This window comes from Esox lucius, chromosome 5 (assembly GCF_011004845.1).
Source record: "Esox lucius isolate fEsoLuc1 chromosome 5, fEsoLuc1.pri, whole genome shotgun sequence".
Lineage (NCBI taxonomy): Eukaryota > Metazoa > Chordata > Actinopteri > Esociformes > Esocidae > Esox > Esox lucius.
This window is the reverse complement of record NC_047573.1, coordinates 21,044,103-21,065,110: the sequence shown is the minus strand read 5'-3', so window position 1 is coordinate 21,065,110 and position 21,008 is coordinate 21,044,103. Positions and strand designations below refer to the sequence as shown.

The 21,008-nt window shown below is 39.8% G+C and overlaps 1 protein-coding gene across 4 annotated transcripts in view; it reads right to left on the bottom strand.

Moving 5' to 3' along the window:
- The window catches only part of galnt2 (UDP-N-acetyl-alpha-D-galactosamine:polypeptide N-acetylgalactosaminyltransferase 2), a 71,804-nt gene extending 52,289 nt beyond the window's left edge, over positions 1-19,515 (bottom strand). The window contains exon 1 of one of the 4 annotated variants that reach the window (XM_010888710.5): positions 19,179-19,515. In XM_010888710.5, coding sequence (XP_010887012.1) covers positions 19,179-19,274 — 96 coding nt within the window. In that variant the 5' untranslated portion in view covers positions 19,275-19,515. Of the gene's footprint in view, positions 1-18,061; positions 18,657-19,178 lie in introns of those variants that run through there. The other 3 variants (XM_010888711.5, XM_010888707.4, XM_010888708.5) reach the window with 3 other exon arrangements.
- Between the last annotated feature and the right edge of the window lie 1,493 nt (positions 19,516-21,008).

The following is a 21,008-nucleotide window of genomic DNA, read 5'->3' as shown; positions in this document are numbered from 1 at the left end:
TTCTTTATTAATTTCAATGGGTTACCAAGTTGTGGATAACATAAGCTGCTAAACTCATTAACATCTGCAACACAGGCCAACAACAGGTAGGATGGTAACATCTGGGTTAACTACATGAACCAGTGTTATCCTAACAGAAATAATGAGCCGGAAGTTCTTCCCACCTAAAAAAGCATTCACTTTTAAATACTCATAAACAAAAGGAAGAATCAAAACAATGACAATTCAATGTTTCATAGTTTTGGAGAAAATAAACACTATCAAGGGGCCTTTAACTACACTTCGGGAAGCCTTCAGCCTCTTATTTCATAGTGCTTACACTGTAGTGGTTTTGGACAGTCACTATAGTATTTCATGTCGGAAGACAAGGGTTGAAATAGATGATATTTTTCTAACAATTTCTCTGTGGCACCTGACTTTTGGAGACACTGAAAAACATTTCCTCAAAAAGTAAAAAAGAAGAAAGAAAATGTTATAGTCCATTTCAAACAAAACATCAAAAACTGAACAAGCCTGATATTCTTCTTTTCAGACTTAAAGATTTTACCAAATTCTGTCTGAATTACACTGTGTGGCTTTTATTCAGAATGGGCTGTCTAGTTCTAATTTACCTACTTTTAAGAAAGTATGTTTTGCATGTCAAAACAACAAATCAATATTATATAGGGGCTCTACTTCTGTGCCAAGAGCTTTACAAATTAAGTCTTATTCCCATTACATAGCCAAGTCTTCCATGACAGCACCCTAAACCAGTGGTTCCCAACTCCAGTCCACGACTACCCCTAACAGTACATGTTTATTGCTGTAGCCCTGGGCAAGCAAAGCATACTCAATTCAAGTCAATGGGACAATTAGGTGACAAGTTGAATTGGCTATGCTTGGATGGGTCTAAAATAAAACGTAGTACTGTTGTGGGTACTTGAGGGTCGGAGTTGAGAACCACTGACCGAAACCATACTCCACCAAATCTAGGTAATGTCCTACTAAACCACAACCACATTACACCGCTGTTCATCTACGCCACCACCATGCACTGCCGTTACAACTTTCAAACGATATGCTTACATTACTAAATTACACCAGACTTCTGCCACACGGTGACAGGCAGGCTCAGGTTGATGTAATAAGAAGAAGCATCCATCAGAGCCTTGGCTCAGGCCCAGGAGTATTAAAGATGATAGATATAATTGTCTATTGCCTTCTCTGTGAAGGTTGGCTGAGAACAGGGCAAGGTTAAATGCTGATGAAGCCTTTTTAATTTGGCTGGTGATGGCTGCAGAGATACATCCCCACTGCCGCGTCGCTGAACAGCAGCCAGCCGCAGAGTCAGTTTTAACTCCAGCACTTGGGAGCAACTGCTTTGCTTTTGAGCTCCTTGTCTGTTGTAAATCTGATTGATTTAAATGCCCTGTTAAAGCCCTGAGATTGTGAAGCATAAATGGCACTCCTCAATTCCTTCCTCAGTTGAGCAATTATTACTCAGCAGCCACTACCAAATCGGACTGAATTTATACAGGCTAAACACATGGCAGTATTATGGCAAACTGCAACACACACACACAGTCTTTATAACATAACAAAATAAATGAAAATATTGTTTAATTGTGCAGTTGCGTCCTATAAATAAGTCCTAACAAATGGTAAGAGGAAAGGGATTTTAATACATTTTTTACTTTGTAATCTATTACAAAGTTCTAGTAAGCTACTTGTGACTGAACAGGGATATGTCAAACAACGATACTTAAGAAAGTACATCAACATTTTCGGGGGATAGATATCAGGTTGAACACATCTTTAGAATTCCACACTACAGAGTGCCCATGTGTGGTTCAATGACTTCTGGATTTCTGATCATTTAGTCAATATTAGGTAAACGCTGCCAAAACACCAGTCAAATAGGACAATCTCTGCGTAATAATTCCAGCCACTGGCAACTGTCAATGGACGTGAAGCAGACCTCTGACTGATGCAGATGAATTGCTATTAACCAAAATGGCACTTAATAAAAGCTCCTGATGTTTCAACAAAATTACACAGAAAAGATCAGGGATGCAATAGCATAAATGTCCACATCTTTCTGGTACAACCAGCATACACACAATCAGTCTATAGGGGAGTAATTTAGAATAACATGCCACCAAGTAGGTGGACGGCTAAAATACTTTATTTGAAAGGCGGTATTTCCTAATCATGACTGAATAATGCACATTCCTTCACCTTGTCAACACAAAGGCATATCGTTGATTACTTACTTAATGGCATGTGTAGATTGTTAGCCAAGACTGTGAAGTCAAGTGGGGTCTAGAGAACAGAGGGAAGGCAGCTGTCAAACTGGGTGACAAAGCGTAACATTTGGGTGGCACAGGGTTGTCAGGTGATGAAGATGCATGGGCAGCACTGGAAAAGTCGCAGCCTTGGCTCCAGCGCTCCTTTTCCCAGGAAACGTCTGCTGCAAGTATCAGATAAGCTCTAAAAAATACAGCAGACATTCCCAGTGGACTGTCTTGGCAACGACCAGGGCCACATTCAGTTACAAAATGTTCTTGAACATTTGAAGAGCCCATCTAAGTTTTTGAACATGTTCTTCATAGCCCATCTAAGCAGTCCAAAACATTGCCGTCTGTTGAATGCACCCCCAGTTTCCAAACTAATTGGTAGTGGAAGCAGATCGCCGATTCAATGGAGGGGGAAATACAGTGTGACAGCCTCCACTTTTCAGGGAAGGCTTTCCACTAGATGTGGAAACATTGTTGTGGGGATATGCATCCATTCAGCCACAAGAGCATTAGTGACTTTGGGCACTGATGTTTAGCAATGAGGCCTGGCTCGCAGTTGGCATTCCACTTCATCTCAAAGGTGCTGGATGGGGTTGAGGTCAGGTCTCTGTTCAGGCCAGTCCAGTTCTTCCACAATAGAACCATTTCTGTAAGGACATTGATTTGTGCACAGGGGCACAGTCATGCTGAAACAGGAAACGGCCTACGTGCTTCAGCACTCAGGAGTTCTGTTCTGTGAGCTCGCGTGGCCTACCAATTGATGTGTGGTTGCTCCTAGACATTTCCACATAATAATTACAGCACTTCCAGTTGACCGAGGCCACTCTAGCAGTGCAGAAATCTGAAAAACTGACTTTTTGGAAAGGTTGCATCCTGTGATGGTGCCACGTTGAAAGTCACTGAGCTCTTCATTATAGGCCATTCTACTGCCAATGTTTGTCTATGGAGATCGCATGGCTGTGTGCTTGATTTTTATTTAACAGTCAGCAATGTGTGTGGCTGGAATAGTCGAATCCAATAAATTGAAGGGGTTTCTGCACACTTATGTAGTGTAGCAGCAAAGTGTGGGGACCAGCTCCATATAAACGCCGCTGATTTTATAAGGAGATGTTTGATGAGCAGCAGTCCAAATACTTTTGGCAATGCAGTTGCATAATTATTAGGACTCAGGAGACCTATTATTTGTGTTTGGATTATATCTTTTTTACACATACTCCCGTGAGATGGCATGCGCTACATACACACCACTTTGCCCATAGGTGTACACCGTCTGCCAAATTCATCTATTAAACTAGGGATCCAATTGAACCAATAATTTCCTCCATCTCGGATTTTCTGCCAATTTGAATTTTGGCTAAAACACTAAAATGTTATCTTCAACTAGAGCTCTGCACTGATTTTCACGCCGCTCTGCATATATCATCTTTGGACAAGATTTGGTATAAGGATTGTTGATATCTTTAACAGAATGGCTGATAAACTGGGGCCAAATAAATGGGGGCCAATGGAGAATGAATGGGAGTCAATGGTGATTCACTGGGAGTCTATGTTAAACGCATGGAAATCAAAGGGGAATAAATGGGGATCAATGGTGATTCAATGGGAGACTATGGGGAACACATAGTAGTCAATGGAAATCGCGTAGAAGTCAATGGGGAATGGGTGGGGGGGTAAAGGGGAATTAATTGGGGTCTATGGGGAATGCATGAAAGTCAATGGGGAATGAATGGAGGTCAATAGGGAATGAATGGGAGTCAATGGTGATTCAATGGGAGTCAGTGGGGAATTAATGGTAGTTAATGGGGAATTAATTACAATTAATTAAGAAAAAATTGATGCCATGGTGGTCCTGGAAGGAAAGGACCCTGCCATTTACGCATGCGGATATATTTCTAAATATTATTGGTATTTATTGTATTTGTTAAAAAACTTTTAGCGTAATTGTTACTCCCAACAATCTATGAACAGAGATACCTAAATGGATCGATTAAGTCAATCTCAGTGAATACCGATCCTTTAACATTGTGATGAGTCTCAACTGAACCCTGTTAAGTTGCAATCTCCAGAGAGGCTGGAGTTACAGCCTGGGACTGGAAGGTCGTCCATTGTACAGCTAATGGGAGTCAGCATTTTTCTCCACTGAGAGAGAAAAAAAAAAGAAAGCGTTCACCTTTAGTCGGTGACCATCGTAACAACATGAAGCCTTGAGTGTAACGGATTAAACATTCCCCCCGCCATAATATTGATTACAATGGCATAATAAAAATATTTATTTGAAAATTGGATGCAACCATTTTGGATGGATGGATGGATAGGTTGTAGTGACAGCTCAGAATGATGACATACCGGGAGCAGGAAACATTCTGTCATTAGTTCTTACAGACAGGCAAAAAAGGTGCCCTTTAAAGGGCCAGTTCACCCAAATGACCGATTGGTTTCCTTATGCAGAATGTAGAAGAAATGACAGCAATACATTTAGTTTCCCTGGCAGTGTCTGACACGGTCGCCCAACGCTAATATTTTAGCATTTGTGGCACAGATGTGACTTTTCACACATGCTAAAAATCACTCTAACTTTGGCGAGTTTAACAATCAATATTCGATAATGTCATATCTGGATGTATTTCAAACATGACATTCCTTCTCCCCTTATTTTCCAATCCCTCGCTCTTTTCCCAAAGAACATTGTCCTTGGCCCACATTGCTTGTTCATACTTACTGCCAGCCCTAAGTGATACTGTCTGCATGCCATAAATCTTCCATTGTTATAAATCATTTTGAAAATGATCCAAAAGTAAGAATTCATACTGTAAGCTAATTCAACAACAAACCTCTCACACAACGTTCATGCTATTTCTATTTGAGTTTTGGGAGAGTACAGCAAGGAGTCCTGTTCTTAAAGTTAACGTTGACGCCAAGGTGATTCTATGCATTTCTTGCACCTGTAGGAGAGAGTTGGCGCTTCGTTGCAAATCAATAACATGATTATTTTGTATTAATTCAGTGATGCAACACTGGGGATCAAAATTATACCATATCAAAAGGTTAAAAAATACATGAGGCTTTTACCCCCTCCACACGTTCAATCAGGCATATAGTAAATGATGGAATAAAAAGGGTCTCTGTCCTATTATGATAATACTTATTTATGTAAAGAAAAGACAGTTTCCCCACAAATAACATATTTTGGAAAAATGAAACAGGAGCCGATTTGCCGCATCCAGGAAGTAACAAAAGGCAAGGCTTCTCGGTCAGTGCCAAATACACGGTTACACAAATGTCCCACAAAATCATCCCATTGTCACACAATTATTTAAAATGCTGTCACTTCAGCAGTTGGAAAGAGACCGTGACAAAGCTGTCTTTGCCTGTACATGACAGAATCAGGTTTGTTGTCAGAATTTAAGATCCCATTTATTAATTTCAATATAACCCATCTATTAGAGATGAAGACGAAACAAGGAATTAATTGGTGAATTATATTAACAAATTCTTGAACTTCAATCTATTCTGTAAAGAATAATTTCCTCTGTTATGGAATGTATTATCAAATATATACTATTTTTAAAACCTCCTTTAATGCTGTTGAATCAACATTGTCATATTTGAGGTAATGTTTATATGTTATTTACTTTGCTTCATATCTGTAAAGTACTTAAAATGCTTTTCAATTTAGAGGCAGTGGTGTATTTCAAAGACAGGCTTGATTGTCTACTGTAAATGAGACAGAGTGTAGCCTACATTGTTTAGCTCTCTGTAGGTCATTTATATATAATTTAAGTAGTTTAATTTGTAAAGTGGAGAACTGAGTAACAGACAAAATCCTGAATATCATGCTCTAATTTAAAAACGTATAATTTAATCTAGACCCTCATTGAACACCCTAAGAAACAGAGCATCACTTAAAGGAAAATATATTTCTATATGAAAGTGCTGTAAGATTTGCTTCACCAATTTTGTTGGTACACCAGTCTTATAGGCCCAAATTATGCTCACGTAGCCACAATAGCCTATTGTGGGTACAGCCTCAGGGTCCACAAATCACTTAAAGTGGGTACAGACTCAGTAATTGTAATTGTGTACCAGAAGTTGCACAGAATTAGTACAACAGACATTTGCTCAGTAACACAAAGAATTAGAGAGTACATTCTACTTAAAATAAATTCAGGGGCTTCTTTCTTATGCCCAGTAATGGTCAATGCGGTTTTTTTGGACTCAAAAGCAGGACAAACCCCTGCACAACATCCAAATCAGTTGGCTCACTTCACTGCCCTGTCTTTCCATGAATGGAGTGGCTGCAGATTCAGCATTTGTCCTTCATTTCCTTCTCCAGACTACAGATCAAGATGGTTCACACAGTATAGGCTTCCTCCACTGTCTAACTGTCCCACACAAGGATCAAACCAGTGGTCCCCCCAACACCCATGAATAATTTTTACTATTGCTCCACAAAACCCACAGCAGAGCAAGAGGTACAACTACTTCCGGTGGTTTCACGACAACTGGTAAACAGAAAGCTATTTTTCCCCCAAATAATCAACAAGGCCACATATAAATTCACAAAAATCTGACTGAGCCTTAATCCTGTAGTATGAAAGATATGGAAATCTAGTGATAGGACATTGTGACGGAAATTCACAGATTAGAACCCCTCCTGAGGCAGGTAAGACAAAGATGAAAATACTCTGAAACACAATCACAGTTAATTAACATATATAAAATATATTTGCAAAGAGAGATAGAAAGACACTAACACAAGATCAGTGAAAGTCTCTCAGAGGTATAGTGCAGAAAACCTCCTTTTTGTATAAGTAAGAAGGTGTGACATCTCACAAAAGTATTGTAATATTGGTCTAAACCAGTTTCGCTTATTCCTCTTATCAGTTTTGTTCCCCATCCAAGGTTTCACCCAAATGCAGGTTGCCCACCAGCTTTTTACAAATACCTTGACAAGTATCCAACCCATGTCTTGTCCCCCTCTTACTTACGAAACCATGAACATATCTTGCATTCTTCCTGCTTGACAGAATACAGGTTTGGTACCTTTCTAATCAGCCCAGCACTAAACCAGCAATTCTCTACTTCCCTATGCATCTTTAGAAGCCACTAATACATCAGTTCAACACATTTCTATAACACGCCTGACAGTGTCAAAGTGGCCAATGATAGAAGAACTGATAGTTTTACAGTGCAGGAGGGAAAACAGATGGAGGGAGAATTATGTTTCAAGACTGCCATTTTTCTGACTAGAATCACATGTCCTCTGAAGTTGAAAAAACTATGCATACACAAATTATTGAGGTATACTTTTAGCTGTCTCTAGTCCTGGCAATTAACCACAACAATGATAGACAATAACAGGACCTGAAAACATACATTATTGTCTATTACGAAGTGGCTCAACATTAGAGAGATAAAATGGTGAGCTCCTTTTCTTTTTTGCTTTCAATTAGGCACATTCACAGTACAGGAGAAAGTGCTGCACTAGGTTCTTCCAACATACCTGGTCAACTAAATGTTAATAAACTACTCTAAATGGAGCCATAGAAAATCAGTGTAAAATTTCCCCAAATGTATTTCTCAGTTGTTTTCCTGGCTTAGGATTCTTCTCTACGAACAATACAAATTAGTAAAAAAAAAACTCAATGGAAGTCCCTTTCAATGAATCAATCACATCAGAAGAAAAAAAGAGGTCTGGAAAAAGAATATATATATTTTTTTTTAATTGTCCTTTAAAATACAGAGCTTTAACTCACTTTGCTTCCAGCAAAAGAGGAACGTGTGGTCTTTTATTAAGAAAATAACAAACAGATTAAACTGATATTTTGTATGATTTTGTATGATTTTTTTGTATGATTTTACTACATTTAATTATTTTGGCCCAACTAGGTTTCCCCTCCAAATGCGACAGCAGGTGGGACATCCGGCTACAGAACTGTATGTCAGAGGTTCGAGGCCATAACAAACCCAACAATATATACTTCTGGACAGAGAGTATTTTTATCATGAAACCCAAATTGCTATTGCAATTGTGGTAATCAAATATTATTTAGTTGAACCCACCAGGTATGCCACCATTTCACATACAGCATGTTTTTAAGTAGTGCCCAAAGCTAGCCTCACAATGGAAACATCTAGTTTTCTGAACAACTTTAAACAACAAAACAGCAGCCTCAACCCTTATTTAATACCGAATTCCCACAGACAACTCTCTTAACAGTTTTGCTTTCTGTTAAATTTCATGCCTGATTGCTCTCACACTTCCAAATTAATTGCATGGCCTTAGCATAGCACTGCAGAAAAATAGAACTTCTACATAAGCAAATAATAATTCAATGTTGTAAATTATGAGGGTAATATTCTGCTAATTAAAAATCCAGAAAGCTAACAATGCTGTAATGCTGCTGGAAATTCCATTGTTCAACCTTACACTTAAACAAAGCACATTTGGAAACAAGAAATAGAAGGCTCTTTTCCATGTTTCATCGGCCAAAAACTTCAATAGACAGTATAAGCCTAAAGCAAAGAAATTGCAATTGGGTCTTGGGAAAAATCAGAGGCAGCAACACAGTAATTAAAAGCACAAAGAGAAGCTAGTAGAGTTAGCCACTAGGCCGAGGATCTTTACTACTAGACTGTGGCCTTCGCACAACCCCAAAGTCACAAACACATGACACGGTAATAAACGTATTATAAAACCAGGAGGCACAATGTTCAATGTCCATACTACAAACAGAAACACATACAGAAAGTCAGAGACAGTTCCTGGCAATGGCTCTCATGCTACGCAATCCTTCAGAGAAACAGGTTCTGTCAATTGAGTAGTGAGGGTTGTTTGAGTGTTGTTATATGTCAAAGTACACATTTCTGCTGGTGCCATCCCTGGCCAGACCCCAAAGAGTCACATTACTGTTTAACAGGCTGTACAGTGTCTTAAAAACATCTGACCCTAGTTACACTTAATACTGCCAGAGAGACAATCTCCTTATTTATCCACGCACCATGACTATGTGTGAGTCACTGTTGTCCATTTTACTACCATGTAGTACACAGAGAGTGTGCATTAGATACATAGTTAATCCCCTGTAAGTTAGAACGTACTTGAAACTTAGAATGCATATGCCAAAGCATACGTTTAAAGAACAAGGACAATTTAAATGTAACATTATATTTATTTAAAATGTAACAATCAACATACATCTTTACATGTCTTACATCACCAAATCTTTCTGTGTTATGAACTATATTTATAATTGATTATTATATATATGGAATATCTCATACATATCTATTCAGACACTTTGCCGTGACACTCCACACAAAGCCAAAATGCATACTGTGTCCTTCGATCATCCTTGACGATCCCTGGTAAATGATTGGACATGATTTAAAAAAGGCACACTCCTGTCAACATAAGGTCCCATAATTCATAGCGCATGTCAGAGGAAAAACCAAGCAATGAACTCCAAAGAACTCTCCACAGACCTCCGAGATTAAATTGTGTTGAGGCCTAGATCTGGTAAAGGTTATAAAAAGTGCTAAAGCAGTGAAAGTTCCCAGGAGCAGTGTGGGCTTTATCGTTGTGAAATGGAACCACTGAGACTCCTTTGAAACTACCACCTATAAGAAAAGCCTTGGTCAAGTGAGGTGACTAGGAACCCAGTCGCTGGTCTCACAGAGCTCTAGAATTTTTCTGCAGAGATGGGAGAACTTCCCATTCACAGGCTGTTATTAGTCAGACACAGCAATGTGTTGAGCTGTCAGCAAATAGCTGTCACATTGATATAAAGAAGGTAGCCATCGTCTGAGCAACAACCCAAGGTACGAAGCTAGCTAGCCAACTGTTACAACTCGATATCAACAATGGATTAGCATCACATAGAAAAAGAATGTTCTTTGAAAATCAGAGGTTTGGAGATAAAGGAGTATCAAGAGGCTGGCTACAGTATGATGCTGAGGCTGTGGTGACGAGTTGTTCTGTGTGTGGCCAGTATGCTAAACTTAAAAGCAGAAGCAACTAATTTGTCATCGGAAATAAAAAGTTTGTATTCAACATAATACCTTATTACCTCAATTAAATGTACTGAAATGAATGTATATGTGACACAAAAAGGCAATTTATTGGTTGATACTTGGCAATGTGGGTGACTTCCTGCCTGTTGGGCCCTGTCCGGGGCCTCCCCTAGATAGGGCCACAGTGTCACTGGACTCCACCTTGTCTCAGTTCCAAGGTTTCATGGTGCTATATTATTTTACCGGGGGAGTAGGGTCAGTTCGCCTTCTCCTTGGAAATCGAAGGAATGCGCTCACAAAATGTCCCTTGTCTCCTGCTCCATTTAAACTTAGGAGGAAATGAGGTCTTGGACCACACCTCCGGAGTACTAGGCTTGAAAGACTTGTTGCTGTCCCTGTCCAAAGTTCTCCCGGTTGTGTTGTGGATAAGGACGATACCAGAAGATTCCAGAGGCCCCTCTGATGACCAGTCCCCCCGGGTTGTCCCTGTCCTTGTCCATTTGGTCATGCTTCTGACCTGGATTAGGGTTTATAGACTCTGGACACAGCTCACATGCATTTGTTAATTATTACAACATGCACTCAAAATGTTCACCCAGCATAGCCAGAAGAGGACTGGTCACCCCTCCGAGCCTGGTTCCTCTCTAGGTTCCTTCCTAAATTTCAGCCCTGTTTTCCTAGCCACTGTGCTTCAACACTGTTGTTGCTTGCTCCTTGGGGTTTCAGGCTGGATGTATTGTAGAAGCACTTGGTGAAAACTGCTGATGTAAAAGGGGCTTTATAAATACATTTGATGATTGATTAATTTGGCCGTTAAAAAACATGCTTAGCTGGTGGACACCTGCCAACCAGTCCCCTTGGCAGGTGAGCCAAAAAGTTAATTTCGGACAGTGTATACAACATACCATATCACATGAGCTGACGATTTGACTGCTATAATCCAGCAGTTAATATGTCCTATGAATTTCTGGGAGTCAACGCTGTCCTTAAAATGGCTGCGGTAGCTATATCTTTAGACCGAGCAATGCTACAGAACAAAGTAATTGTGTACTGTATGTAGTTCAGTCCAAAAGAAAATTCCCCCAAGCGGCCTCTAGCTCCCTTTACAAAAAATTGTGATTGGGGCGCCATCAGCTCCAAAAGCATTTCTCCACTCGAACCAGCGTTTCTCCCTCACTCGTCTTAAAATGTCTCCACACAGAACAAATTATACTTGACAAAACACTAAACGGCCAGTCTTTTGTTCCCACTGTGCATTGTTTATTATTCTGAAGCTTCACACCTAAAGAAAGGCAAGTTAAAGCGGAGGCCCTTACTGGAGCATTGGTCTACGTCAAAAGATCTGCAGTGAAGCTGCCTTTTTGCAGTCAGGATTTTCAATCATCTTGTTTTGCCAACATCATACCAACTTCTGGAGTGCCACAAAATGGACAATGAAATTGCAAGGGGAGGAAAAGTGGCCCTCAAGTAAGAATTCTAAAAACAGGAACGGTGTCAGAAATGAAAAAAAGAAGATGCATTTACCTCTGAAAATACATTTTCAGAAACTTCACAGTAGGATATCAAGGAAACACATTTCAGAGTGTGATAAAAAGCAGAACACTTGGCAGGATGTGCTTAGGAAGACATATCCTAATCAACTCCCCTGAGCCCACTGGGAGTTGCTATGAGGAGGCAAGACAAAAATCACAAATTGGACATCACAATATTTAGAGGGGAGGGAAAACAGTGACAAAAATTTTGAAAGTTGTTTTATAAAAACTACACAGTAAATGGACTATTAGACTAATTGTGCTCCTAATGATACTGCTTCCAAAGATGTGAAAAATGAGCTCTAAGCACCCAAGTAAGTCTAATGATGAAATAATCCTGGAAGAAAGAGGAATAAATAAAAGATCATGCTAACCAGTGGAGACTAGCGTGATGGTGGAATTGTAAAATAAGATCGCATAGGACATTTAACACATTTAGCAAGAGACTGTACTGGGAGACACAGCAAACCTTCTTGCAATAGCACATATGTACCATCTTGAAGGAGCTGGACTACCTGTACAACCTGAATGGGCTACTGGTACAGCCTCAGGCTACCAGTAGAGACAAGGACACTAGAAAAATGCAAAATTAGAGAGGACTCAGTCAGAAAGGATAAAGAGACAGCAATTGTCTGTGGCCACCACCAGCAAAACCATTCCCTTTTGGGGGTTCTCTTGCTATTGCCTCTCCAGTGCACCTGTTGTCATTTTCAATTGCACCAAAACAGATGACATTGATTCACAATTGCTTATGCTTCCTAACTGGCAGTTTGAAATGCCTGAAGTTTTATTTACTTGGTGTTATACTGGGATGATTATGTGTTCCCTTAATGTTTTTGAGCAGTATATATTTATAAAGTGAAATTCTTAGGTCAGCACTCCGGGTCCTAAAAGATAGATGCCTGGGCTCCTTCACTTACAGGCAACATTGATATTATCACGACCAGTGGGCCCAGGCAAGCCCGAGTTATATGAATAATATTCAACATTCCTCACATTAGCTACAGCCTGGTCCGACACTAAACTACAGAAAATACAGATTGCGTAATGTTGTAACGATCAATCGCATTCATGCAGTTTGAATGACAGATAGGCACGAGCTGGAGAAGCTGAATTATAGTTTACTATAGGCGTACTATGCCCTAGTTGTCTAGTTATCACAGATTATTACATAAAACATGCCAGGCCTAGCAATGACCGTCAACCCACATGCCCTAAATACAAACCTTTTTACTGACCCCCAAACCCAACTGCACAGAGGATATAACCACAGGTCTTCGGGTAGTGACGATTCAACCAGAGCATCACTACCACTAACCAGACACTTTAACTCTGCTATTGATGTAGATTCAATGGAAGAGCGTGGCAAAATTTTTCACAACAGCATTGATATGCAGAGAGTGACAACAAGACTGATATTTTATTTTGTTAAATTCTGGATTCTGTCTGCGATCTCCGAAACACAGAAATTAGAGCCCTTAGTAAAGAAATGAATGATTCCGGAATTCTTCTTAACACCTGATCTATATATCAAAAGGCACTTAGGTGGAACATGTAATTTATCACTTAAGATTTTTAAAAATGGTTCACCACACTTCGGTATCAATTAAAAGGAAGCATGATAACCAGCAATAAAAAGTTAAAAAGTGGCTGTTCTAAACCAGAATCTCAGAAAGATGTGGCACTGTGTGTGAAAAGGCATAGAGTAGTGACAACGCAAACATCTACAAAGGTCAGTAGAACTCGGTTTCTAAAAGTGGTACTAACTCATGTCAATATTATTTCTTACTGCTTAATGTTTTTGAGGACAGTTAAGAAATATAATGTTATTGAGTTAATATTAATGCATTTACTTGAGTTATGCTAATCAAAGTTTTGATTCTTAATGTTTAAGACTAACATTAACAAAATGTTTTTTTTACTTGATAGTGTGTCTTTATATATGATAGTTCATGAGGTTAGACATATTATATTTGAGTAACATACACTTGATTTACCTGTGTTGTAATCATTTATAGTTAAGTAATGAGTACTTAATCCCATTGCACTTGGTTGTTACACCATTGTACGTAATTATTATTTATTAACTAATTAAACTTTTTGATACTTTTACACAATGCTTATTGCATGGTGTTCTAAAACTATTTTTTCTAAAATGGTATTGTGCAGTTTATATTCCTATTAGGTTTCAAGGGCAATACGAACAGAAATCAAAACGGTTTGACAAATTAACATTTTACAATAAGGTATGCCAATTCTCCCTTTAAGAGTAAAATGCAACATTTTGTAAGTAGTTACACAAAATAAATTACTAACAACGGCTAATCATTTAAGTAGACAGCACATTATATGTCTGTTTTGACTAAAACAAGTATTATTGTACATAACACACAAGAGTTAAGTATTAGAACTTAAAAATGATAAGTTATAAGCATGGCAATGTCTCTTTATTATTAGTATTATCACTGAAATTGAGTTGATTTGCGGTAACGGGTATCTTCAACTGATGAGTTTTGCATTCTAATCAATACAATAGGAAGAAACTACGGATTAACTATATAATGTTAGCTCAATTAATTGTCCATCTTTGTTTAAACGGACAATTCTAAGAAAAGTCTTGGGCACATTCTCAAGTTTACAGTTGTTTGCTAGCGTTGTCTTTTGTTACATTTGATCAAGTTTAGTTTGTTAGTTAACTTACAAATTAAAAGGGCAACTCCTGAATTTGCTTTCAACTTGCAAATGCTAACTGAATTACAGCAACTGAGCATTAAAACAAACTCACCTGCATTCCCTTTACCTTCACATTTAGTCATCCAGCTAATCAAAAAGAAATGTAGGAATGTGCACCTTCTGTTGACCAAAACAAAGAGTGCATACATTATTTTTGCAGTGCTGATACCGGAAGGCCTGCTACTAGAAAGCTAAGTGTTTTATTTTGGTCAGGTGATCTATAGGTTTCAGAGACGGACTTACTAGCATCTGCTCTTCAGGCAAAAGCATGCAAACTTGACTGTGGAAAGACATTGATCTGTTTACTACAACCCTCTGGACAGCAGATCATTAGTATGACTAGTAGGGCAAGATTTATGTAACCTATTTGGAGCTATGCTATTGTGCTTTGGTTGGTTTTGAATTATTTTGGCACTTACACGTTTGTTGTGGAGGTAGAACCACTGCAATGTTAGTGATATCAAATGGCAACCCGTCGGCACCTTCTTCATTCCAGAAACCAATGGCAACAGCTGCGCCTGAGTCACCTTTACAAGGTAAGCTGTTTCAATCTGAAACAATACTCCTGCTTTGGTCGGTGTCATACAGTCCAGGAATTAACTTAATGAACCACGGTGACAGACTATGATTTGTAATTAGGGATAAGCGGCGATGAAATGAAAACTTGATCTTGTTGACTGATGCCGAGGTGACAGCTGCTCCTGAGGCCTGGTGTTTTTCGACAAAAAGCTGTCCTTAACGCTCAACATTTGTTAGTATGAGGAAACTGTGATAACTTACACTTTTTAATTATGAAATTATATTTAATTTCTGCATTCACAGACATGATATAAAAAAATGTATGCAGCAACTTAGATGGAATTGCTTTGAGGGACAAGGTGATTCCACCTTTCTGATTTGACATGGGTGAACCGGATATAGCTAGTAGGTCCATTTGTGAACTTAAGTCTAACCTGCTATGTTGAGTTTTAAATCAGTTTGTACTCATGAACAATGTTTGTTGTTGCTGTAGAATTAGTCACTTTATTGATGCCAAATCACAAACCTTGCACCTTTTCTTTTCAAGACCCTAGTAGTGTGCATGAGTCACCCCATTTAACTAGGTAAAACATTTCAACCTAGAATACTGTTTTCCTGCTTTGGCCAGTTTCAGACATTGCAAGTCTTGAAGAGCTGGACTGTGTTAATTTCCCCCCCAAAGCTCTACCACCTGACATAAAAAAAAAATCAACTTAATGAACCAGGTATGAGCTGGAATGGAACAAAAAGTTACACCTGCAATTCCAGTCTGTCCACCATTTTAGGTCATTGTTCTGCACTGTGTACAACAGTGGTACATTTTGATGGTATGATATGACTCACACTCCACTTTGACGTTGAACTTGTTGACCTTGGCCAACTCGATTGCAGCTAAGGAGGAATGAAACTACAGCTGACGCAGAACTTGTCCACACCAACCCTGTCTATCAGGTAAGAGGTTTAATTTGTACGCACACGAGTTATACATTGCCAATGAGAAATAATGACGTTGAGGGACATACTGAGATCCTGAGAGTATGACTGGACCTAGGTGACTGGACCTAGGTGACAGGGCTGTATGTTGACATTTGTAGGTTCACAGTTCCAACAAATGTTTGGGTAATATGATGACATCACATTTCAGTCTGAGCAGGTTCTCTACTCCAATGTAATAACATAAAAATAGGATTTAAGGATTTGTTAAATGCAATGATGTTAAGCAGGCATGAATAATAGTACAGCTATGAATTCAGATGTGTGTGGGGGCGGGGGGGGGTCACATGAATTGCATTGAAAAAATGCATAACAACATTGCATAGTACTGAATTTAGCCAAATTTTGGGGCAATTCTTTTTGGCTTGTGAGTACCAATTTAAAGCTCTGAAGTAGTTGAAATTATAACAACACTATCATTCAAAAAATGTTGAATACTAGCTAAAGTTTTGGGAATGTTCCCTGCTTGCTGGGCAGCCTGTCGCCATAGATGGCTCAGCTGGATAGATGGGCTAGAAGCTGGAAGGGCTTGGATTGCTCACTAAACACATTTTAGGGCTCTGTGTACAACCACATATGAGAAAAAGGATAGGATAGAGCAGATCCCCCCCAAAGCACTCTTACAGCAACACATTTCCCCACACAGGTAGGCTGAAGATGAGAAAGCAACCACCAATCGCCATTTCGACAAGATTGTATTTGCCCAGCCATGTAGTCTATGTCCAGCATTGACCCGAGAAACACAAGCCTTTCTAAACAATGTTTTGTAAAAGTGGTCAAACACACTCAGATTGTTTCACTGAGTTATTAAATAAACAACAGGAGATTGCAACCTGCCATTTCAAAAGAAAATTGTCTGAGGAGGATAAAACAGGGTAAGCCAGGAGGATCATGTGTCAGATTGAGAGAGAATAACTTACATCCCAGGCCGACACATCAATTTCCACTATTGCTTGGGCCAGGACTGTCACAGACATTGCATGCCAAAGTGACAAGGAAAGCTGAAATAATCAATACGTGTATTTGGAAAGATATTTCTCTTCAGGTTCAGACTAGTGACCAAAATGTAACCTAAAGAAAAATTACAACACTCTTTGTTTGGTATCAAGAAAGAATAAAGACATATTCTCCATCTGCTTCAAAAACACTTGACCTTTAAAAAAAATAAAAATAACACACACTGTGGGCACATTTTTAATACTGGCAAATGAATGGAAATGACAGGATTCCAAAGCGAGCTTTGATTTGAAAGCCTAGGACCACAGCACGGCCCTTGTTCACACTCCAGGCACAGCAACGTTGTTGTCCTTTGAGCATGAGTAGAACAATTGGCTTGTCAATAACTGTGTTGCAGAGCGGGGATCACATCAAACACACTGAAGCCCAGAGATAAAGATCGGACAATCTGGTTACCTGACCCGTCTAGTCTGTGCATTCTTGCAAAGCTGAAGCAGTTGCCAGCAAAATCAACCGGGAGGTTGGGGAGTGCATCCGTGTTTTGAGCTGGCTGCTTTACACTGAGAATGAAGAGTCTGGCATGGCTGTAAATCGGATTTATTTTAGGGCATAGTTTCCTCAGGAGTGACCTCATCCTCCATGTTATGTGACTCTGGGGACTTCACAGTGAAGCTGCAGCATTGCAACTGTCTGGGGGAGAGTTTGTTGGTACATGTAAAAAGTATGTCAGAGCAAAGATTTCCACGGCAGTGTAAAATACATGGGGTTCTATTTAAATGACTACCGACACCTTCGGAGCTTGGCAGACAGACCAAGCCCTACACACCTGTATACATCACAAATCAAACTAAGACGCAGAATTTGGCAGAAAAAGAACACATACAACTGCTTTGTTCATACTGGAATGCAATTCTACATAAAGCACGACAGTAAAGGCAGTGAAGAGCACTGTCAAGTCAGGCAAAGCAGAGGGATCCTATTTGCATGTAACAGGAGGAACATGATAAGGGAAAGCATGTGTTTGGATACTGTGGTTACCTTTTGAAGCTGTCCTCCAGCAAAGACTGCGATGCAACCACACCTTCCCAAATCACTGACGGACGGCTCAGATATGTCCACAGCTGATGGGCTTGCTCTAAAGACAGCGCTAGGCTGCCACACATTCAAATGGAACCACAACAAAGTGCATTCTGCGGCCATCAGATGGCCCCTTCTCATGAGGAAACTAGCGCTACTGTCGTGTCATTCCTCAGAGGTACTCTGTGATTTGGCCTTGAGGCGTCCCTCTGCCCCGTGCTGGCCAGGGAAATGGGTAACTACTCTCTGATAACTGCCTTTGGTGGAGATAAGGCTGTTTTAAATCAAACCTGAATGCCCATGTGCCCTTTATCTATAGAATCACCTATCAGCCTAATGTCAAATTAAGGGGGCAAATGCCCAATAAATTGTCCTGGCGTTGTCACATGATGGAAACACTTCAATACATTTACTAAACGCCCAACTTTACAGGTTTGACCTTGTCAATCCTGTACGCAAAGAAATTACAGTAAAAAGAGAAATAGGAAAATGCTTGGAAGACAGCTGCAGTACTTATGTTGTAAACTACAGGCTGCATTCCTGACTGTATACGATGATCACAGATAAGCTAGAATATTACAAAGGCATACCGACGCATAGGCTTCGGTTTGCATATTCTGTTCAGTGTAGCTTATTCGTTGGTTGCGGATATATCCAGCCACTATAGCGGTGTGTGTTAAGCTAATTGTAACTGCTGACGTCTCCCTGAATTCAACGTCTAGTTGAATAAGGAAGCGCTGTGTGCATTAAACAAAGAAAGGGTTACAACAACCCAACTATCCAATCACAGCAAAACTAAACGATAGCCTACAGACAGCGCAACGCTCAAAGATTTGGAAATAGCGATAGACTGTCCTTTTCCCCCAAGCAACAGTAAATATTCAAAAGACGGAAACAATAGATTTCCGAACTAAATAAATCACAAATTGCATTCCATGACATTAGCTGACCAAAATAGTTAATTGTTTAAAACCGACATAGGATGTTTCGAATTGAAAAAAATCCACGGAATAAATTCTTGTGGAAGCGAGCTCTGATGAATTTTCAATAAGCTTAGAAAAGAGTCGGAGAAACCTACCTTTCGACTCAACGTTGTACCCGAATAGAAATAGTATGCTATGCCAAGCACCCAGAGAACCGCGAAGCATAATAATATCCTCGACTTCCTTCGCATTGCTGTTTGTTTGAATGTTAAATAATTTGTATTTTGCTTTGATTAAAGCGTCCTGTATCCAAGCTGTGTGCCTGCTATTGCCGAGCAGTGTTGAGTGCAGCTTCGGCAGTCGAGAGAGCAGGAAACGGCAACATCACCGGGTTAGAGGGGAAAGGGTAACCATCTCTAATCCAATCACACTCCGCAGAGACACCATCGACGATGGAGGAGTGATGGGGGTTGGGACCGGACGCTTGTCGTTCTGCCATGCATTCTAGACTTTGACAGAATAAACATTGTTGCGTTATTTTAGCGATTTATGACTGGATATGTTATTTGAGCGTTTGCAACGCTGAACATCCGGCTTGTGTAACAATTTGGATGGAGGCTCCCAACATAGTCTGTGTTGATGCGAGAGTAGGTAGTGTATTATCAACGTTGTAGTCCAAAGGCTTTTAAACTCCGGTCGTGGATGGGCAAAACATGCTTTGTTTTCCGGTAGATAATAGTACTTACATAAATCTCCAGATCTCAATTGTTTACTTTTTATTTGTGTTTATATTTATGTATCCTAAATCAGTAACCAATTAAGAGAAGAATATAAATATTGGCTATTTTCCTACGCACATGCGCAATCGCATCTTCCAGCCCTGCCTCACCTGGGACATCGTATAGAGATCCCTGTTTTTCTAGTCGAAACTATACTAAGCGGTTCAGAACCAAATCAAGAGTTCTTGCAATTGGTTAACATAGCAATTAACGTATTTCCTATAGTCTCAAAATTATTTGTACTGTAATGCGGCTACCACGGTTTAATTATTCAACACACATTCTTATTTTTCTTTCGCATGCCTTTCCTAGCTCCCACAACGTTTAAGTTAGAAACGCCGCTCAACATTTAATTGGATGGTATGGCCGTCACAGATTAAGCTTGGTCCTGGACAAAAAACAACAACGTGTATTTCCCTTTCGGTTGATCACTACGGTGCCATAATGTGGAACATGCATGCGTCAACCATATCCGTGAAAACATACAGTCACGGAAGATGAGGCCCATACAGGTGTGCAGCAGCCGGGAGCCCCACCTCTCTTGTTATAAAATTCTCAGCTAAACCTGTTTTCACTCATTTACCGGACTTCAGCTAGGCTGAGCTAGTTGTACTGACATCACCTCCATTCCGGACACTGTCTTCGCTAGTTTTCAGATACCTTTTGCAAGCTGCAGAACCTGCAACGGTTTTCTGTTTCCTTCTCAGTTCTGTGGGTTTTTCTCCCTTTCCTCGGCTGGCTTGCAGCTACACATTTATGTCCTGGTTATTTGACAACATGGTTTGCAGAGCCTATTTGATGTAGTCGTTTTTGCTTTTTTACATTCGCAGGTGATCGGCTTCCGCTAACGTCATCTCCTCTTGTGGGGCTGTTGCTGCTCTCAAAGAATGACGGAGGTCTAAATAGCAGCACGTTTGGTTGTCTGTCGTGTCTCCTTGAGTCTGACAGACATTGTTTGTTGGACATACCCATTTCCACCACCTCGTTCTTAGAATTGTGTGTGTATACTAGTATATTTTGTAGGCCTACTTTAAAGATAAACTGCTCCATAAAACAACTTTAGCTTTTTCTGTAAAATGGATAGTTTCTGTCATAAAGTCTATATAAATTATCAGACTTTCAAGAAATGATTAGGAAAATGGTAGGTAGGGAAATGAAGGTATGTAACAACCTTACTTGGGTTGGGTTTATTCAATGCTACCTACC